The sequence below is a fragment of the Leucopleurus acutus genome (genome assembly GCF_964270905.1).
Source record: "Leucopleurus acutus genome assembly, chromosome: 5".
In the NCBI taxonomy this organism is placed as follows: Eukaryota; Metazoa; Chordata; class Mammalia; order Artiodactyla; family Delphinidae; genus Leucopleurus; species Leucopleurus acutus.
This window is the reverse complement of record NC_139147.1, coordinates 115,445,301-115,466,259: the sequence shown is the minus strand read 5'-3', so window position 1 is coordinate 115,466,259 and position 20,959 is coordinate 115,445,301. Positions and strand designations below refer to the sequence as shown.

Sequence of the window (20,959 nt, the reverse complement as noted above, 5' to 3'; positions counted from 1 at the left end):
ACAACAAGCTACTTTTCAGCACAATATACAAATCTTCTGGTGTTTAAAATATTGTGTATTTTACAAATCTGGGAAGCTGTATGCAGTATTATACTTTTAGGTAGGACTATACATCAGGGCCAATTTTTTCTTTTCCAAAAATTAACATATTTTCAATTTTGATTACTTTATAAATGCTCCAGTCTTTTTAAAAAATTACATTATGATGCATACTGTCAGAGGAATAAAATTAAGTTACCAGTTCAAAGCTCAGATCATTCCAAAGTTATTTAGCTTTTACATTCTGATTTCCAATCATCACCCCATTAATAGTGTAACTGAGACATGACTCTTCTCTCAATTGACAGCTAATTTCAGGTAAAGATGCCTTACCTTTCAGATGGTTTAGATTCTGACAGCTAAGCATCCATTCTCCAGGGTTCTGGGCCACCATAAAAGCATCAAAGAGGGTAGCAGGAAAGAGATTGATTGTATCAACACGGTAGTTCTTATTAGTCAACGTTTGCCCATGGAAGAAAGCTGCATGCACATCAACTTCATTACCCATACCAAAAAGATACCATTTTACTCTGTCCTCAGCACACATGGAGAGTCCTGGGAGACTTCCAAAAGCATATCCATTCACAGCTGTAAGTCAAGAGCAGAGACTGTGACTAACAGACATTGGTGACTGGGATATTGATAGTTACCTCTAAATAAAATCAGTTTGGGATTGAAAATACCTGGCACACATGCTGCTGTTCTTCCCTCCTGTACCCACATCAGACATTGTTAATCAATCACAGTACTCTTTCATTTTGGACCTGAATTCAGCCTCAAGATTTTTGTCAACACAATATTAGCACATGAACACAACACTGAAGATGAAATCTATTTGCTCTCTTTGTTATAAACTCTACACCTTGGTATGTTCATGTGTATATTTGTAAATACAAATGTGTACATATATACATACGTATATATAAATGTGCACACATACAGTAAATAGAAAAAACACTGAAGTTTATTTAGGAATCAATCATGTATCATGTTGGTGGTGGTGGTACGGATGATGTCAGTGTTTTTTGTTATTGTTTATCAGAACTTTTCCAATTTTCTACAGTGAATGTGGATTGCTTTTGTAATAAGAACACAGGGGAAGCTTTTTGTTTTAAAGAGTAAAAGACAAAATTGGAAGAAATGTGAAAGAGGAAAGAAGAAATGCAGGGAAAGGACAGTAGGAACAAGTGACCAGAGCCACAAAGACCTAAGAGGTCAAAAGCAGGATAGCCTGGTTCTTCAAAGAAACTAAGGGCCACTGCTCAAACTGAGAGGTCCTAGAGTTAAGATAGAAATCAGTTCTGGGAAGTATTGCGAGGTAACCAGATGCAACAGGGATACCAAACCAGACTTAGCCAGACTAGAAGTTTGAGTCTCTAACGCCTATTTGGGTTAGCACATAACAGAGGCTGGATTAAACTATGGAAAGAGGATCTTTCAGCCAGAAATAAGCAAAAGTTGGAAATAAAAATCCATACTTCGTTAATTAATTTTTCTTCTTTGATAGTACAGTTACTTTTGTTTCCTCAGTTTCTGAGTAAGGGTTATTTTTAAGAAGCTAAACATTCTAAGTGATGGACTATCTTACTAACCCCATTATTTTGTGTCTGAGAATCAAGGAGAAGCCCAGGCAGTAAAGAAAACATTTTTAGAAGAAATAAAGTGAACTAAAATATAGGAAAAAATGATGCAAGGTTCGGGGGGGCAGGGGTGGTGAAGAACAATATGTATGTAAAAGAAATACCTTTTAGAACTAGTGGTTTGAACTATTTTCTTAATTATAGTGCAATACTTTACAATATAATTTAACAATTTTAGACTGCCTCAAATAATTTTTAAAATGAGTTGGGAGAATAAAAAGTATACAAATATAACATGCATATACATTTAACCATAATTGATAATGGTTTGGAAACAATTTGATGTATCCAGCTTTACCTGCTCAGAGTTTTGATTGGACCTGTTTAGCTGAATAGCAGGTTGCACATCCAATATGCTTTGTTACCAAGGGCATAGATTAGAAACATGCTACTTATTCATGTGAGGGAATAAGAGTAGCAGAATTATTGGACCGAGAAAAATAAGATAAAGTTAACAGATCTTATGTAATCTTACAATACATTCTGTTACTCTCCTGGAAGTCTTCATTGTCTTTGTCAACCTCCTCTGGTTCAGAGCAGTAGGTCTTAATGTTGTCTTCTAGGTACCAGCTGAGATTTTCATCCACAACAGAAAACATCACCACAAATTCTTTGTCAATATTTTTTTCTTCTTCTTTATCCAGAGAATCTGAAGTGAAAATTACTATTTCAGTAGAACTTAATTTTTAGCATGAATTTTAGCATGTGATTTATAGTTTAAAAATTTTTTTTGTATTTATTTTCCCAATAAACCAGAAATCTAAACCAGTCACTTCGGTTTTATAGACTTGGAAACATTTAGGGAATTTACGTTCAGTAACCTGAATGTTGTTCCACGTATCCATTTTTCTCCGTACCCTTCCCTGCTCTTCCGTTCCTTTTTTTCTAGACTCACTGCCTCTCTACCTTACCTACTCAATCATAACACATAAGACTTAAAGTATATTTAAAAAACAAACCTCCCTCTCTACTGTCTTTGGTCATTTATTGTGAATAATAATGAGAAAATGTACCTTTTTTACAGTGTATTAAAGGCCCAATGAGTCCTGCGGCGATATCTCTTGGAGCATCAATGTGGGAATGGTAAATCCTGGTCACGCAATTGCTGTCTTCCTCACCAGGACCTTGTTCCGGGTTGGCATGCAATATGTACATACACTGTTCACCTGGCCGCACTTTGTCGTCTGCTTTTTGAAAATCTGTGGTGTTGTCAGGGTAGATGGCCCCTAGGAAATGACATGCAATGAAATTACAAATTGAATGTGTTTGAGCTTGAATGAGAAAATAGATGGTCTATTAATTCATTCAGCAAACACTTATTCAACAGCTAGTGTGTATCCCCTTGGGAACACAGTGGTGTTCTATTTGAGCACAGAAGAATAAAAGGCAAATGGCTACAGGGTGTGGAAGTTTCACAGAAAATGTTATCATTTTTTATACTTGACTGAGCCTTCAAGGAGCAGTAATAGATATGTCAGCAGCATAATGACTGTGGTTTGCAATTTAAAGAACCACGTTTGCCCTGAGGTTATGGTATGGAAGTAAGAGCAAAATGGCTGCTTTCTCCTATCACTTGAAGCTTCTTGTATGATATCAGATTTTTGCCTGTGAAGTAACCATGGGATTGTTTAATTTTGTAAATTTCCAAACATACGCAAAAGCTGAGAGAATAATATAATCAACTTCCATGTGCCCAACAACCCAGCTTTAACAATGATCAACTCAAGGCCAATCTTGTTTCATCTATACCCTCACCCACTCTTAACAGTGAATTAGTCATCATCAGTGAATTATTCTAAAGCAAATCCCTGACATCATATCATTTCATTCATAAATAATTATGTATCTCTAAAAGAACTCTTTTTTTTTTTTTTTTTTTTTTTTTTTTTGCGGTACACGGGCCTCTCACTGCTGTGGCCCCTCCCGTTGCGGAGCACAGGCTCCGGACCCGCAGGCTCAGCGGCCATGGCTCACGGGCCCAGCCACTCCTCAGCCTGTGGGATCTTCCCGGACCGGGGCACGAACCCGTGTCCCCTGCATCGGCAGGCTGACTCCCAACCACTGCGCCACCAGGGAAGCCCTAAAAGAACTCTTTTTTCTTCTAACATATCCACAATGCAATGATCATACCTTAAAAATGATTAAAACCATAATATATCATGAAATTGTAAAAAATAAATAAGATGGCAGTCAGCTTTTATGCTATGAATGTAATTGTTTGGTTTAGAAAAACAAATTTAAAAATATAGAAGATCAAAACATTCACCCTGTAAAGCAATACCTCTTTTAAATAGAAAACCAATAATTAATTAAAACTAATTTTATCCTAATTTCCAAACTTGATCCTTATAATTTCAATGAACACGGTCTCGGCATTTTTGCCTATGATAATAGCTGACATTTATTGAGCTATTATTGTGTACTCTCATTGTCCCTATTTTATAGATGAGAAAACTGTAGCACAGAGAATTTAAGTTAACTTGTCCAAGGTCATTCAGTCAATAAAAGGCAATGCTGCACTCAAACATCAGTCTATTAAGTTTGAAGCTCTTGTTCTTAATCACAACAAAACACCTTCTCCCTTCATCATCATCATGTACTAAGAATGAGGTCACAAGCACCAAATCTAATATTCGTTCTTCCTGTACCATCTTTAAGGATTCCAAGTCCTACATTCAAATGACCTTTTGGTTAACTGTGTCTCAGATGTGACTCTGGGACCATCCAGCCACCTGCACTACTTGGCTACTGTATGAGACTACTCATGCTGCCTTAGCTGGGACAGAGTTTATCCAAAGTTAGGATGGAAGGTGACAATGGCTACAGTACGTTCACATGTAGGAACTTCAGAGATAAGATCATCCTCATCTTGGGGATTTCTTGTTTCTTTCCTGTTTCCTCCTTCTGGATTTTCGTCTTTTCCAGGCTTTAATGCACACTGCCCATTTCTCTTATTTTGACCATGTGTCTGGAAAGGGGTTGGGCACTGGGAAGGAAGTCCCAGCTCTCACTGACTCTCACTACATGAGTCCACACAGAAATTCTATCACATTCACACTTCACACAAAACAAGTATAACCCAGAGAAACACAGCATTATTAGGATGAACCAAAATACTTATTCATAAAATAGTTTAGAGCTAAACAACATAGTACAGGTCTTATCCAGGAGGAAAGTCCATAATCTCAGAAATTAAAAAGTGTTCCTACTGAAAAGGAAGAAGAAATTCCAGCTAGCATATGAGCTGAACTTACCCTCATGTTCCTTATAGTAAGTCATTCCATGTGCGTGAAAAGTATAAGGCCTAGAGGCAAAGTTTTTTAAATGTACATAAACTCTATCTCCAGTTTCAGCTTTGATAATAGGGCCTAAAAACCCCAGCCAGACAGGTTTCTCTATAATTGTCCCAAAGGTTTCATCTGTGTACTGAAGATACACGGCCTTCTTGTAGACTTTTCCAATTCTATTGGAGCCATTTTGAAGATAGATATTGGAATGTTCCCTGCAAAGGAAAAGAAGACAACTCTATTAGAAGCCATCACTGCTGGGGATAACATTATGATGAAAGAGAAATGAATGACCATATCATATTAAATGTTTGCCAGTTGTTGTAGGGATGCCTCCAAAAAATGAAGAGGAGCGCTGGCATTTAGCCCTGTTATTTTAATTATGTGAGGTGTCACACATAAGCTATATGGCAGACCACCACGTGTGGATGCGTCATAAAAATGTAATGCATCTTACCAGAGTATTTCCTGTAAGGTTTTCATGGTAAAACACAGAGGCATTGTGGGATAGAACACAAAATTAAAGTGAAATATTAAAATAAAGCAGTTAACGAAGGCATTTCTCACTTATGGCATACCTCTTTCAGCCACTGGAAAAATCTGAGTTTATAAGCATTCATTCTGGATATGTGAGATGTGAAAGTGAGTGCATATTTTTTTCTAAAGTAAAACTAATAATGCTAAAGTAATTCCAACTTTCTAATTTCTTTTAGCAAAACTAAATCAAAGTTGGAATTGATTCATCAATGTGTGTGGGTCTTAAAATTATCTTTGCATTTGAATTACCCCTGTGATTTTTTAATCCCTTGCTAGCAAAAGTGCTTGAACGTTGAATGTTTATATTCAGGTTAGTGGCTGATTAATAGTTGCTTAAAACTTTCCTAAAAATATCAGCAAATTGAATAGTAGCCAGGAAAAAAAAGAAAAGAAGAAAAGAAAAGACAGCAAGTTTGATATTCAAACTTTTGAACTGATTCTTAAGTTATTGTCCTTAATGCAAGCCCAGAGAGTTCAGTGGGATCTATTTGTGGGCAATGCCATCTAGCCATTCAGGGGAACCCACTTAAAACCTGGGCTTTGGCAAGCCCTTCCACAACCGAGGTCTCCTCCACTAGAATAAAAACTGCTAACCCCAGCTGATGGTCTGGGGGTCTGTGTTTGTTCATGTGTGTGTGCGCGCGCCTGCGTTTTGCCTACTTTGATCTCGGTGACCTTTGACACCTTACCATTTTCCATTCAACCCATATGAGGCCAGATAACGTGACTGAGGAGAAATAAACTTTGTCTTGTTTCCTCAGCGAGAAGCTCATCAGAAAGAGTGAGGGGTACTTTTCCATTCTCTCTTCAAGATGAGGGCAGGGCTTGTCTGGGAGCTCTGGACTTTCTCTGTTGCAAGGTCCAAATTTAAAGATCTGTTTTTTAAAAAATCTAGGGCTCAGGCCTAATGTTTCTTAAGTTTTCATGTGCACAGGGATCTACTGAGGACCTTGATAAAATAGAAGTTCCTAGGCCCCAGCCCCACTGATTCTGCTTCTGTGCTGTTGGTGTGAGGGTCAGGCATCTGCATTTGCTAACAAATACCCCTGTGTGTTCTGATGCCGCTCTGCGTTCATGGGCAACCTGAGTAGGGGAGGCTGCAAGGGGAAGGGGAAGAAAGCGGCCCAGTCCCACAGGCAGTGGGATTCCTGGAGGACATGAGACAGAAAGGTGGCAGGTTCTGTTTCCAGGCCATACCCTGGTCGTGGTCAAACGTCAGCTGGCATGGCCGCATGGGGGCACCTGATTGAGCCTGAGTGCTGGGACCAGTGAGCAGGGCCGCTTGGCAGTGGTCCTGGTGGCTGCATTTGGGCATTGGGAACAGGCTTTGGAGATAGTAGAGCCCCCGTGTTCTGAACTGGCCAGGGGGTTTCAACAATGAGCATCTCATAGTTGTCACACTAGGGAGCCCAATTTTTTAAAACCTGGATTGTTTAAACCCCAGGATTCTCAACTTGTTCACTGAAAGATGAATGAGATGGGGTTCCCTTCCCCTATCATGGTGGGAGAAGGGCCAAGCTGGAAGTTAGAAAAATAAAGAAGTGACTTTTTTTGTACCCAGGATGGCAAATCCATGCTTAAGCCTTTATTTCTGATATTTGTTTTCATTTTCTAATTGTTTGTTGCAGTTTCCATTTTGTTAGAACAAAACAGAAAAAAAAAATTAAGAAAGGCTCTGAGAGACTTCGAGGACATCAAAATACATGGGAAAACATTCTTCCCTGGAAACAGCAGCATTAGTACGGACAGGAGTATTCTTAATAAATAGATGTTTTACCAACAGCAAAATTCTGAGGCACTGAAGGCCGCTGAGATTAAAGGCAGATTCATCCAGTCCACACTGCTGAGAGGAGGTCAGGAAGAGGGCAGTTCAGTCAGGCACGCAGAGGCAGCTGCAAAGCTTACGGTGCAAGGATGGAATTACTCTTGGGTCACACCAGAGGAACCTGGACAACTCAGTCTCACACAGGTCCGTCTAAGCCTCGAGGTAAATTTTCTCCAGTGTCTGTACACACTTTTATTGCTAGGGGATTGGTCCCAATGATATTTAAATAGAGATTCTAGTCTGTGTTCTACCATGCTCTGTTGATCCATATCTTAAATAAAGCCAGAGTTTTAAAATAGCCCTCAAATTCTTAAGACTTCATTTATAGTGTGTATTTATATTTCCTAAATGTGCCTCTAAAGCATTAAGAAATATGTCACATCCCTTTTCAATAAACTGTAGCAGACTTTGTCAAAATGCTTTCATTATATTGAAATTCTCCTGTATTAATCACTTCCTGAAATAGGAGGAGCATTGTCTAAGTTTTGGGATTCCGTTTTTTTGTATACAAAGATTTTGGGGGGAGGGGTGTAAAAATTACTTAAAAAAATAATTGATCTGAAATTATAATCTATCCAGTATTTTTAACATTTGGAATTCCTTTTATACACATAGCAATATGCAAAATGTGTTTCCCATCTTGTCTTTTTTTCTGAAACAAAATTAAATCTTAACCAAATTGGGAAATACTTCACATCATGTGATAGCTTGGGGGAGGCCTGTTTGCTTATGCTCTGTCTCCAAAGAAACATCAAACTGTCATTAGGGAATGTCTATTTAACTTTAAGAGCACGGCTTTGGGATCAAAGCCTCAGTTACTGGAAGCTTGCAGGAAGTTTGCCAATCAGATATCCAGTCAATAAAAAACCTATTATGGTTGTTCTTTGACCCAAACAAGTAATTCACATTAATCATAGTTCTTTCTGCTGGCAACTGTAACATGTTCTCTTCTATTCATTACAATAGATATGTCTCCCTCTCAGTAAACACATCCTTCCTTTTTAGCGCCCCCAATTCCTATAATCCTATAGCAATTCCTCTAATTTCTGGTAGATTCAGACCCAGAAGTGAGTTTTTAATGGTAGAGGAATTAAAACATTTTTTACACTGCCTTAGTAAGATAATAATAATGCTACTCCCATCCATAAATTCAGAGTGCACTCAAGGGGGCCTTGGTTTATGTTTAGCCATGGTTACTAACATGTGGGTAATACACGTGAAAAGTTTCTGGAGTCTTAGCTTCATTCATTGAGACACAGTATATTAGTTTTCTCTTGCTGTGTAACAAATGATCATAAAGCAGCTTAAAACAGCACCTATTTATTATTTCACAGTTCCTTGGATCAGAAGTCTGGCATGGCATGACTGGGTTCTCTGCTCAGGTTATCACAGCTGGCATCAAGCTGTTGGCTGGGCTGAGTACTTGTCTGGAGGATCTGTGGAGAAGTCTACTGCCAATCTCACTCAGGTTATTGGCAGAATTCAGTTCATTATGGTTGTAGGACTGAAATTCCTGCTTCCTTGCTAACTACCAGATGAGGACCTCTCCCAGTTCTTTAAGACCACCCATATTCCTTCCCAGTGGCTTCTTCCATCTTCAAGTCAGCAACAGTTTGTTGAATCCCCCTCAAACCTCTTTGAATCTCTCTGACTTCCTTTTCTTCTACTAGAGAATTCTCTGCTTTGGACTAGACCCACCTAGATCGTGTCCTTAGTTTAAAGTCAACTGTATCACTGAATATAACATAAATCGTGGGAGTGATATCTCATCATATTCACGGGTTCTGGAGTTTTAGGGTAAGATATCTTTGCGGGTCATTAAAAAAATTCTGCCTACTACACACAGGAATCACAAGGAAAACAGTCAAAAATTAACTGGCAGGCAAAGACTTAACCTGGGTATGCATAGCACAAACTCAAGTGAATTATAGGTTCTCACTGGCCTGGCTTCATTAACACAGCATGAAAATGGTACCTAGGTGTCAGCCCTCTTTTGGATATGTTCTTGGGGAAAATAGCAGCTGTGATAATAAATTGTAGAGCCTGAAATGTATAAAATGGTGTAGTTACTTCATTAGTTCCTGCACACAGGCTGTCCTATATGAAGTGTTTATACCACACTAGATTTTGCTTACTATTTTTTATTTGGCAACCTTGGAATATGAGTCATTGTAAGCGACTTTTCCAGATAACTTTAGCTCATAATTATACCTCTTTAAGAATTATTTTAAATTTTAAGACCATTTTTGAAGGGGTAAAATGAATGCCTTCGGTGCAAGTTTTTTCTTTAAAAATGTTTTGTTTGCTTCCTTGTTTTCTTAAACAGGGTGTACTGGGAAAAAAAATCAACTTCTTTTCTGATAATGATAGTAAACATTAACATTTATTGAATATTTATGGTATCCTGATCACTCAATATTATAATTATAATCCTTATGATTATACCATAGTGTGGAATGTTCTTGGTTTGTTCTCTATTTCTTTGGGTAAAATTTGAGCTATCATTTCTTCTGGTCATTGGGTCTGCTTATGATGACATCTTCACTATAATATTTCTGATTTATTTCTCAAACCTACAGTGGGCTGGAAAACTAGGTAACAATGTTTGTAAGAACTGTATGTTAATTAAGTCACCAAGCCTGAGTGAGAGCCTATGAAGTTAGTGTAAAAGGGTTTTGTGAAGGCTCTTCTTGTGTTTAAGGATTTTTTTCACTTATTTCTAGCATCCTATATGTCACCAGGAAAAAAAGTAACCTGAAGATAAGAGGAGTATTGCTACTTATTGCTACTATGTAGCCAACAGTCAATACATATTTAATTAGTGTCTACCATGGGCCCTGAACAAAGTATTGCATTTGCTAATTGTTTTCATATGTATGTCTTTTATTCTCATTTAAGTACAAATAACTTAGGAGCAGGAACTATATTTTCTAGATCTTTACTTATTGATTTGTTGAAATGACAGATAAGGCACAGACCTAAGTAAGCGGCAGTGCTGAGCATAAGGAAATTGCTTTCTACCTCACCCCATTAGAAATAAATATTACTGATATGACAAAAAAAAGTAAACTCTATTTTCCTAGTTAAAAGACATCCATACATTTTCTCTTTTATATCTGCCAGTGTTTTCAGTTCCACTATCCCACATATAACTCCATAAACTGACTTTTCTTATTTTGTTGTATCTTCTGATTTATTTCATTTATTTATCTGTGGTGTGAATCTGTCCATACTAGGAGCAAGGGAAAATTTTTACAACACAGCCTATAATTTTGTCTAGCTTCCTATATACTTTTATTCATTCACTTTCATTTACTCAAAATTATATTTATTTAGTGTGTCCTATGTTCTAGGTACTAGTGATCACTGGTGCATGAAACAGATGGAGTTTCTGCCATCTCAATACATACTTTCGTCTTCATTGTTCCAGACCTTCAAGGTCAACATCAGCTTAAACCTAATTCTCTGCCTAACAACTATCTTGCACTCTTTCAACCTGTTTCTCAGCCTATTTATCTCTACTCCTTTTTAGCCTTCACACAACGAGTGTCAGTAATCATGCCTGGTGATATCACATCAGTCTTTGCCATATTTATGTCCTACCCCCCACCAATTCATATGTTGAAATCCTAATCCCTAATGTGATTGTATTAGGAGGTGAGGTCTTTGGATGTGCTTAGGTCATGAGGGAGGAGCGCTCATGAACAGGGTAGATGCCTTATAAAAGAGGCTCCAAAGAGATCCTTAGTCCCTTCCACCAAGTGAGGACACAGTAAAAAGGCTATGAACTCGGAAGAGAGATGACCATGTTGGCACCTTGGACTTCTCAATCTCTTGAACTGTGAGAAATTAATTTCTGTTGTTGATTAGCTACCCAGTCTGGTGTATTTTGTTATAGAAGGCTGAATGGATTAAGTAGCTGGACATTCTGCAAATCTGAGACAAAGAGGAAGCAAAAAGTTGCTACCTAAACTCATCTATACAAAAAGGTTAGCATAGTACTGGCAAAATTGCTAAAGGCCTATTCAATATTTGCTGTTCAGATGTATTAAAAATTTCACAGACAGAGTGAGCATTGTCATCTAGAGTTTGCACAACTCTAGGCTGTTGCTGAAGCAAAAGAAGGTGATCAAGCCAATGCTGTATAACCTCTCCAGCACACACAGGACATTAGAGTATTTAATCTTTTTTTTTTGATTGTGCTGTGCAGCATGTGGGATCTTAGTTCCCCAACCAGGGATTGAACCCACGCCCCCTGCATTGGAAGAGGGAGGGCTTCCAATCTTAACCACTGGACTGCCAGGAAAATCCTTAGAGTATTTAAAAATAAAGGAATTCTCTCCCCTCCCTGCAAAAAAATTCTTAACAAAGCCTTTTTCTCTTCTAAATTTCTAGAATTAGAGAAGACTTTACTAAAGTGTGCCTGGGGCAATGTCTTGCACTTAGTTGATGCCCAGTAAAACTGATTTTATTTGATTTTTGACCATGAATAATGGCAGAAGGATGGTGGGTGAGGGCGTGGAGTAGGACAGTACTTTTTTTCCCCTAATATGTCTGACCTTTTAAAAAATGTGTCTAGTTTCCCTATTAAAAAATGCATAATTTATATTATGTTCAGCTAGGGAAAATGCTGAATGCATACAAAATAATGGTCCTTATGAAGCCATAAAAATATGTCATGTCCCTAAGAAGAGAACAGTAGCTCAAAACCAGGCTTAAAAAAATAATTGTAAGATATACTAGTTTTATTTACAATTAGTTATCTTTAGGTCAGAAACTTTCCTCACTGCATATTACTGAATTAATAACTTAACAATTAGGTATTATTATCAGCTTTGAAAAATTTCAAACGTACATAAAATTAATGAGAATAGTGTATACCCATCAACAGAGTCAATGTCATGAAATTTGGCATACTTTATAGCCAATTTTTAAAGATACAATCTCAGCAGTTAATGGTCATTGGTTTCATTTGTCACCATTAACATACATTTTTAAGTATCACTATTAAGATACATTTATCATCTTTAAAATATATTTTCACCACCAAAATACATCTTTAAATGTTGTGAATATGGTTTTGAATAACAAATTTCAATTTGGTGTTAAATGTTTAACTAACATTATTAAAAGTGATGACCTCTGTATAGATAAACTTCTATCACAAAAAACTTCAAGGAAAACTATACCCCTGGTTTTTCATGTGGTGGATGTTTCTGGAAATAAGGGACCTTTCAACTGAAACAAGAAAACCTTTCATTTACATAGAGCTTTTTGAGGAGGCATTATAATAACTATCTCACATTTTTTTGCACATGTATTATGTGCCAAGGACTGTACGAAGAGCTCTACGTGCACCCACTCTTTAAACAACCCCCTGAAGTATTCTCATTGTCTCCATTTTACAGGTTAGGATGCTGAGTCTGAGAAAGATGAATGTAATTAACAGTCCAGAGTCACCCAACGAGTATTAGGCAAAGTCATATTAAAATTGTATTTGATTTCTATAAATGATTCTTTGAAGGATTAAAAAACCTTTTATTTTTACCACTACTAATCAGTAAACGGTATAGGAAATATAAAATTTTATACAGTCATTCTTTAGATGAAAGAACTTCTGCATAAACAGACAGAAAGACTGAACCCTGATGGGAGATGTGATAAGAACCAGAGGGGGTAATAAGAAGCCCACACAGTTCCTCATACCAAGTGGAAAGGAGTAAGGCAGCCTCTCAAAAAACAAACAAAATCCCAGGAATTAGAGATTTATTAAAGTGTCTAATGTTTCAAGTCCATATTTTGCAGTTTTTGTATATACAAATTAAAGAAATATTTCATCTTATTGGCTTTATTTTTTAAATCAATAATTTATAAATTTGGTCTATAATCAAGAAAAAATAGTGACTTACGTGTCAACTGAAATAAGTTTCTTTTCCCCATGGTCAGAGGCATAGTCCCAAGTTGTTTCAATAATTCCAATGTAATAATGTTTATCTTTCGCCCAGGCTGAGGTACTACATAAAATTAGAAAAATACAGAGCAAGGAAGTCTTCATTTTCTTTTCCTCTTGGAGCCTGAGAAGCAACGGAATGAAATCAGAAGCCGGCAACTTTATAAATAAGCCTTTCTCCCTTTATTTGCTTGATTGACAGAATTTTTTGTTGCACAAGACGAAATTATTTCGTTAAAGCAAATAACATTTTCCACTTCAGTTCAGTTCTCGTAAACCCAGGGAAAACTTAGTTGTCCATTGCCAGGATTCTCTGATTGCAAATAAAAAGTCAACAGTTATTGTTGGAGGCGCTGGAGTGTTTATAACTGTGCTTCTACCATTCATTGTGTAAATTCCAGGAGGGCAAAGTTCATGTCTAAATGCTCCTTTTGTTCTTCCAAAAATATGCTACAATACAATGCCCTCTTTCCTTTCGAAAAGCCTAACAATACCTAGTTACAACTTTAAGCTACAAAACATGATATTTAGCATGCCAGATTTAAGTACCCTCAAATAAGAATTTATTTTGAAGGCTTTATTTATTTTGTAAGCTCTGAACACATCATCATAGAAAGTTTATCAGATTATTGTGTATTGCTATATGCAAATAACTAGCAGAGAATAACAGGGGTTGATGATTCTGTTTTAATTATCAAAAAAATCAGACAAATAAACCTGTCTTCAAAGGCAAAAGTTGATTTTAGTAAAGAGAAAGAGCTCTAGTTCATTAACCTGGGGTTTCTCTCTTTGATGTGGACATGAATTTGGGAGTAAAAGACTTTTTATTTTTTAGTTGAAGAAAATCCTGATGATAACAGTGCACATTTTGTGCTGATGTAATCTTTTTCTCTAGAATACCTCAATGCATTCTGTAAATATTTGCCAAAAGGTGTTTATAGAAATGGATTGGTATAGGCGAAGGCACCACAATGTTTGAATAATTCATTCATTTAATAAGTATTACTGAATGAGCCCTCTGTGTGCCAAACACTGTTTTAAGCACTGTGGGGATACAGCAGTGAATAAAACGGACATGAATCCCTACCCTCGTCAACTTACGTTCTACTGGGGAGAGAACAACTACATACAAATGAAGAGTGAAATATTTATTATTAGCAACTAGTGCTACAGAGAAACATAAATCAGAGAAGGAGACTGAATGCTAAGGAAAACAGCAGGATGAAGATCAAAATCTGATGACACCATGTGACCCCAGGCAAGATACATACTTGACCGCAGCCTCAGTTTCCTCATCTTTAAAATCTCAGCCTCTGAGGGCTATTGTTCAAATTAATTGAAATGACCAGCTAACAATAATCTTAACTAATTATCTTGATGCAGAAAATTGAGTCACAATGCCCAGGATGTCCCAAGACCTCCTTCTTGAGGCACCTTAAACAATTGTGCCCTCATGCCCACTGAGTGGACCTGAGTGGGACTAAAATCTTGCCCAGACTCCACTGGCCAAACCCTGTGTCTTGCAAGATGCTGTTCCTTTTAAAAATTGGTGCCCAGAAAGGTTCCTTTTTTCCAAATAGTCCCCACAGAGAGAACATCTTTTAGTAGTTTATTCTTGTAGAGGGGGCACTTTTTTTTTTGAGGGGGCACTTTTTAATTGGCATGAAGCCCCTGTATGAGCCAGTGTATGGCTGATGGTGTAAATGATGCCATCTTGGGACTGCACAGTTCCTGTTCTTCCACTGACCTTACCCAGGGCTGTACTATGCGGGAAATCACTTATCTATCATCGAGGGCTTTGTAGCTAATAGATATTTTTTAATGATCTTTAGATCCAGGTGGCCCCTATGCCCTGAAGACCTTCACTGATATGTTGCCAGTGCCCGTGAGACTAGTTACCCATTCATAAATCTTGACATAGAAATGTGCCTCCTGTTTCCAAGCAACTACCCTCATACCCTAGGTTAACTATAAAATTGTCCCAATGGTCCCTGGGTGGTGTGGAGAGCAGCTGCAAATGCTTCTGGATCCTTGTCTGCCAATCCTACCCTGTGAGGAATTTACTCTATAATAAATGAATCCATTGATTATATGGAGCTGCCTGTCTCGATTTCTGGTGTCAAGATACCTTCTCAGTTCGTGGGCACTTTCCATCCCCTCCATCCTCCAACAATTGGTGAGCCAGCCAGGAGACAGAAAATGACACAGGAATGGGTAAAGGGGTCATGCTGGGGGAAAGCCTGCTGTGGTGGGGGAAATCCCAGGCTGGCCAGCCTCTTCCATGTGGGGTGACCTGGCTAGGTTTGTGGGATACTTTGGGCCACTGTGTGAGTACAGGATGCCCAGAAAATGCCAAAGCGCTTCCTAGATATATTGACTGAAGCAGCAGGAAAGTGAAAGTGGAAAAAAAAGAGTGAGCAAGCTATCTCAGCTGTTGCATGGCCTTCATTATATGCTCTAAGGATTAGCACAGAAAAGGAATTACAGCTCAGCGGGAAACTAGAGAAGACTAAAGAGATTTTGTTGTTAGACAGGGCTGTCCAGAGGGCATGTTCTGCCACTTCTGACCTCATGTCAAAGAAAATATAACAGGAAGAGCATATTGTAGTGACGGCATGTAAGATAGCTAAAATACAGGGTGATAGGCTGCCCCACTCAAAGGTGAGGACTGTTATTTCACAGCAGAACTGGGACTCCAAGAGGTGTGATCCTTGGGATAATGACTTGTCAGAAGATGAAGACATAATTATAGAGGAGGAAAAGGAAGCACAACCTCTGATCCAAACTAAAATTCAGGCCACTAGGGAACCAGGAGATAATTGAGAGGAGATCCCTACAGGCCCCAAAACCACAGTGCCAGAATATTCCTCCGCTGAGTTAATAGAATTAACCAGCAGGTTTAACCAGAAGAGTAGGGAAGGAATAGCAGCCTGGATGCCCCATTTATGGAATACTGGGGGAGATGGCATCATGTTAAATGGGTCAGAAATTGTCTAAAATGGCCTTAGTTATACTGCAGCCTGGCCTCTGGCAACGTTTCTATGTGGCCGAGGGCGCCTAGCCAACTTGAGTGAGATGTGCCGTCCCCACCACTAGGATGACATCTATAGAAGAGTTACAAGAAATAGCAGGAGAATTAGGAATGAAGCATGCGATCAATGTCCCTAATTTCTGAGGACCTGATAAAGAGTTATTTACAGCAGGTATGAAGGATCATATCCAGAAGACTACTCCAGGAGCTTGGTTAGTGACCTTGGTTAGGGACCTTAGTTTCAGTTTTGGCCCCAATTGTTAATCAACCCATTTAGATGACTGTGGCCATGAGAGCTGATTTAAGTGAGACTGAAAAGATCTGACACAGGGGAAATAGATGGGTAGATAACACCAAAGAGAAAAAACAAAAAACACAAATAGTGAGGAAATTAAAGGGACCCAACTAGAATTTCCCACAGCAATTATGGCAAGAACTTATATTAGCCAGGACCCCTAAAGAGAATAAATATAAACAACCTAATTCGGTCCTTTTAACCTTATAGAAAGCATTACCCAAAGAAAACCAGTTTACTCCCCTGACAGCAAGAGGAAGGGGCACAAGCCCACACTCTACCACTGTGGATAGATGAAGATCAGGGGTAGATACCCCCAGTTCTAGGGATCAGGGTTGCTCCTTGGTATAGTCATAAGGGGTGACCAGAGACCCAATGTTGAACTATTTATTGGTCCTGCACCAATAAAATGACTTCTCTGGATTTAGTAGATACTGGTGCCCAGTGCACCCTGATCTGTGGGAATCCATCCAAGTTCCAAGGGGAAATATGACCCATTGATGGATATGGAGGCCAAATGGTGCAGGTGAAACATGTGAGCTTGAATGTACAAATTGAAAGATTAACTCTCTGTGTTTATCTGGTTTATATTTCACCCATACCTGGATATATTTTGGATGTGGATGTCCTACAGGACCTGGACCTCACAACCACCACCAGTAAGTACTGCTTAAGAATCTGCGATCAAGGGCTTCCCTGGTGGTGCAGTGCTTGAGAGTCTGCCTGCTGATGCAGGGGACATGGGTTCGTGCCCCGGTCCGGGAAGATCCCACATGCCACGGAGCGGCTGGGCCCGTGAGCCATGGCCGCTGAGACTGTGCATCCGGAGCCTGTGCTCTGCAACGGGAGAGGCCACAACAGTGAGAGGTCCGTGTACCCAAAAAAAAAAAAAAAAAAAAAAAAAAAATAGAATCTGCGATCAAGCCTGTAATTGTGGGTCATGCTAAATGAGACCCTGTAAAGTTTCCCATCCTTGGGAGAATGGTGGCAATAAAACAATATCGTCTACCAGGGGGACAGGAAGGAATAAAGGCTACCATCATGGGATTAGAGAAAGTAGGGGTTATAAGACCAGCACAAAGCCTGTTCTATAGCCCTATGTTGCTGGTGAAAAAAACCAAACAGCACCTGGCTTATGACAGTAGACTATAGAGAATTATACAAGGTAACACCCTGTATCTATGCAGCAGTTCCAAACATAGCCCAACTCTTGGATACAATCTCCTTTTCTCTCAAGACAAACCACAGAGTCTTATATTTATCTAATGCATTTTTCAGCATACCCTTAGTTAAGGGGTACCAGGACCAGTTAGCCTTCACGTGGGAAGGGAGGCAATGGATTTTTACTGTCTTACCCCAAGGTATATGTCCTGCTATATATATATATATGTCATAGAGTGTTCTGCCTATGTTTTCCTCTAAGAGTTTTAGAGTGTCTGACCTTACACTTAGGTCTTTAATCCACTTTGAGTTTATTTTTGTGTATGGTGTTAGGGAGGGTTCTAATTTCATTCTTTTACATGTAGCTGTCCAGTTTTCCCAGCATCACTTATTGAAGAGACTGTCTTTTCTCCATTGTATATCTTTGCCTCATAGATTAGATGACCATAGGTGCATGGATTTATCTCTGGGCTTTCTATCCTGTTCCATTGATCTATATTTCTAGTTTTGTGCCAGTACCATATTGTCTTGATTACTGTAGCTTTGTAGTATAGTCTGAAGTCAGGGAGTCTGATTCCTCCAGCTCCGTTTTTTTCCATCAAGACTGCTTTGGCTATTTGGGGTCTTTTTTGTCTCCATACAAATTTTAAGTTTTTTTGTGCCAGTTCTATAAAAAATGCCATTGGTAATTTGATAGGGATTGCATTGATTCTGTAGATTGCTTTGAGTAGTATAGTCATTTTCACACTGTTGATTCTTCCAATCCAAGAACATGGTATATCTCTACATCTGTTGGTGTCATCTTTGATTTCTTTCATCAGTGTCATAGTTTTCTGAGCACAATTCTTTTACCTCCTTAGCTAGGTTTATGCCTAGGTATTTTATTCTTTTTGTTGCAATGGTGAATGGGATTGTTTCCTTAATTAACTTTCTGATCTTTCATTGTTAGTGTATGGGAATGCAACAGATTTCTGTGCATTAATTTTGTATCCTGCAACTTTACCAAATTCATTGATTAGCTCTAGTAGTTTACTGGTGGCATCTTTAGGATTCTCTATGTATAGTAACATGTCATCTGCAAACAGTGACAGTTTTACTTCTTTTCCAATTTGTATTACTTTTATTTCTTTTTCTTCTCTGATTGCTGTGGCTAGGACTTCCAAAACTATGTTGAATAATAGTGGCAAGAGTGGACATCCTTGTCTTGTTCCTAACCTTAGAGGAAATGCTTTTAGTTTTCACCATTGAGAATGATGTTTGCTGTGGGTTTGTCATATATGGGCTTTATTATGTTGAGGTATGCCCACTTTCTGGAGAGTTTCTATCATAAATGGGTGTCATAAATGGGTGTTGAATATTGTCAAAAGATTTTTCTGCATCTATTAAGATGATCATATGGTTTTTCTTCTTCAGTTTGTTAATATGGTGTATCACATTGATTGGTTTGCATGTATTGAAGAATCCTTGCATCCCTGGGAAAAATCCCACTTGATCATGGTGTGTGATCCTTTTAATGTGTTGTTGGATTCTGTGTGCTAGTATTTTGTTGAGGACTTTTGCATCTATGTTCATCAGTGATATTGACCTGTAGTTTTCTTTCTTTGTGACATCTTTGTCTGGTTTTGGGGTCACGGTGATGGTGGCCTCATAGTATGAGTTTGGGAGCATTCCTTCCTCTGCAATTTTTTGGAAGAGTTTGAGAAGGATGGGTGTTAGCTCTTCTCTAAATGTTTGATAGAATTAATCTGTGAAGGCATCTGGTCCTGAACTTTTGTTTGTTGAAAAATTTTTAATCACAGTTTCAATTTCATTACTTGTGATTGGCCTGTTCATATTTTCTATTTCTTCTTGGTTCAGTCTTGGAAGGTTATACCTTCCTAAGAATTTGTCCATTTCTTCCAGGTTGTCCATTTTATTCACCCAAAGTTGCTTGTAGTAGTCTCTATGATGCTTTGTATTTCTGCGGTGTCTGTTGTAACTTGCCCTTTCTCATTTCTAATTTTATTGATTTGAGTCCTCTCCCTCTTTTTCTTGATGAGTCTGGCTAAAGGTTTATCAATTTTGTTTATCTTCTCAAAGAACAAGCTTTTAGTTTTATTGATCTGTGCTATTGCTTTCTCTGTTTCTATTTCATTTATTTCTGCTCTGATCTTTATGATTTCTTTCCTTCTACTAACTTTGGGTTTTGTTTTTTTTCTTTCTATAGTTCCTTTAGGTGTAGGTTAGATTGTTTATTTGAGATTTTTCTTGTTTCTTGAGGTAGGCTTGTATAGCTATTAACTTCCCTCTTAGAACGTGTTTGCTGCATCCAATAGGTTTTGGATCTTGTGTTTTCATTGTCATTTGTCTCTATGTATTTTTTTATTTCCTCTTTGATTTCTTCAGTGATCTCTTGGTTATTTAGTAAGATATTGTTTAGCTTCCATGTGTTTGTGTTTTTTACATATTTTCCCCTGTAATTGATTTCTAATCTCATAGCACTGTGGTCAGAAAAGATGCTTGATATGATTTCAATTTTCTTAAATTTACCAAGGCTTGATTTGTGGCCCAAGATGTGATCTATCCTGGAGAATGTTCCGTGCACACTTGAGAAGGAATTGTAATCTGCTGTTTTGGGATGGATGCCCTATAAATATTGATTAAATCTATCTGGTCTATTGTGTCATTTAAGGTTTGTGTTTCCATATTAATTTCCTGACTGGATGATTTGTCCATTGGTGTAAGAGAGGTGTTAAAGTCCCCCACTATTATTATGTTACTGTCAATTTCCTCTTTTATAGCCATTAGCATTTGCCTTATGTGCTGAGGTGCTCCTATGTTGGGTGCATATAAATTTATAATTGTTATATTTTCTTCTTGGATTAATCTCTTGATCATTATGTTGTGTCCTTCCTCGTCTCTTGTAACATTCTTTATTTCAAAGTCTATTTTATCTCATATGAGAATTGTTACTCCAGCTTTCTTTTGATTTCCATTTGCATGGAATATCTTTTTCCATCCCCTCACTTTCAGTCTGTATGTATCCCCAGTTCTGAAGTGGGTCTCTTGTAGACAGCATATATATGGGTCTTGTTTTTGTATCCATTCAGCAAGCCTGTGTCTTTTGGTTGGAGCATTTAATCCATTCACATTTAAGGTGATTATCTCTATGTATGTTCTGATTACAATTTTCTTAATTGTTTTGGGTTTGTTTT

General features: G+C 38.1%; 1 protein-coding gene across 2 annotated transcripts in view; it reads right to left on the bottom strand.

Annotated features, from left to right (window-relative positions):
* CP (ceruloplasmin) overlaps positions 1–13,429 on the bottom strand; it is a 55,928-nt gene extending 42,499 nt beyond the window's left edge. For both annotated transcript variants that reach the window (XM_082839195.1, XM_082839196.1), the window contains exons 1-5: positions 13,238–13,429; positions 4,934–5,181; positions 2,693–2,905; positions 2,155–2,328; positions 373–627 (exon numbers count right to left, since the gene is read on the bottom strand). In XM_082839195.1, the coding sequence (XP_082695321.1) occupies positions 373–627; positions 2,155–2,328; positions 2,693–2,905; positions 4,934–5,181; positions 13,238–13,383 (1,036 nt within the window). In that variant the 5' untranslated portion in view covers positions 13,384–13,429. The remainder of the gene's footprint in view (positions 1–372; positions 628–2,154; positions 2,329–2,692; positions 2,906–4,933; positions 5,182–13,237) is intronic.
* Between the last annotated feature and the right edge of the window lie 7,530 nt (positions 13,430–20,959).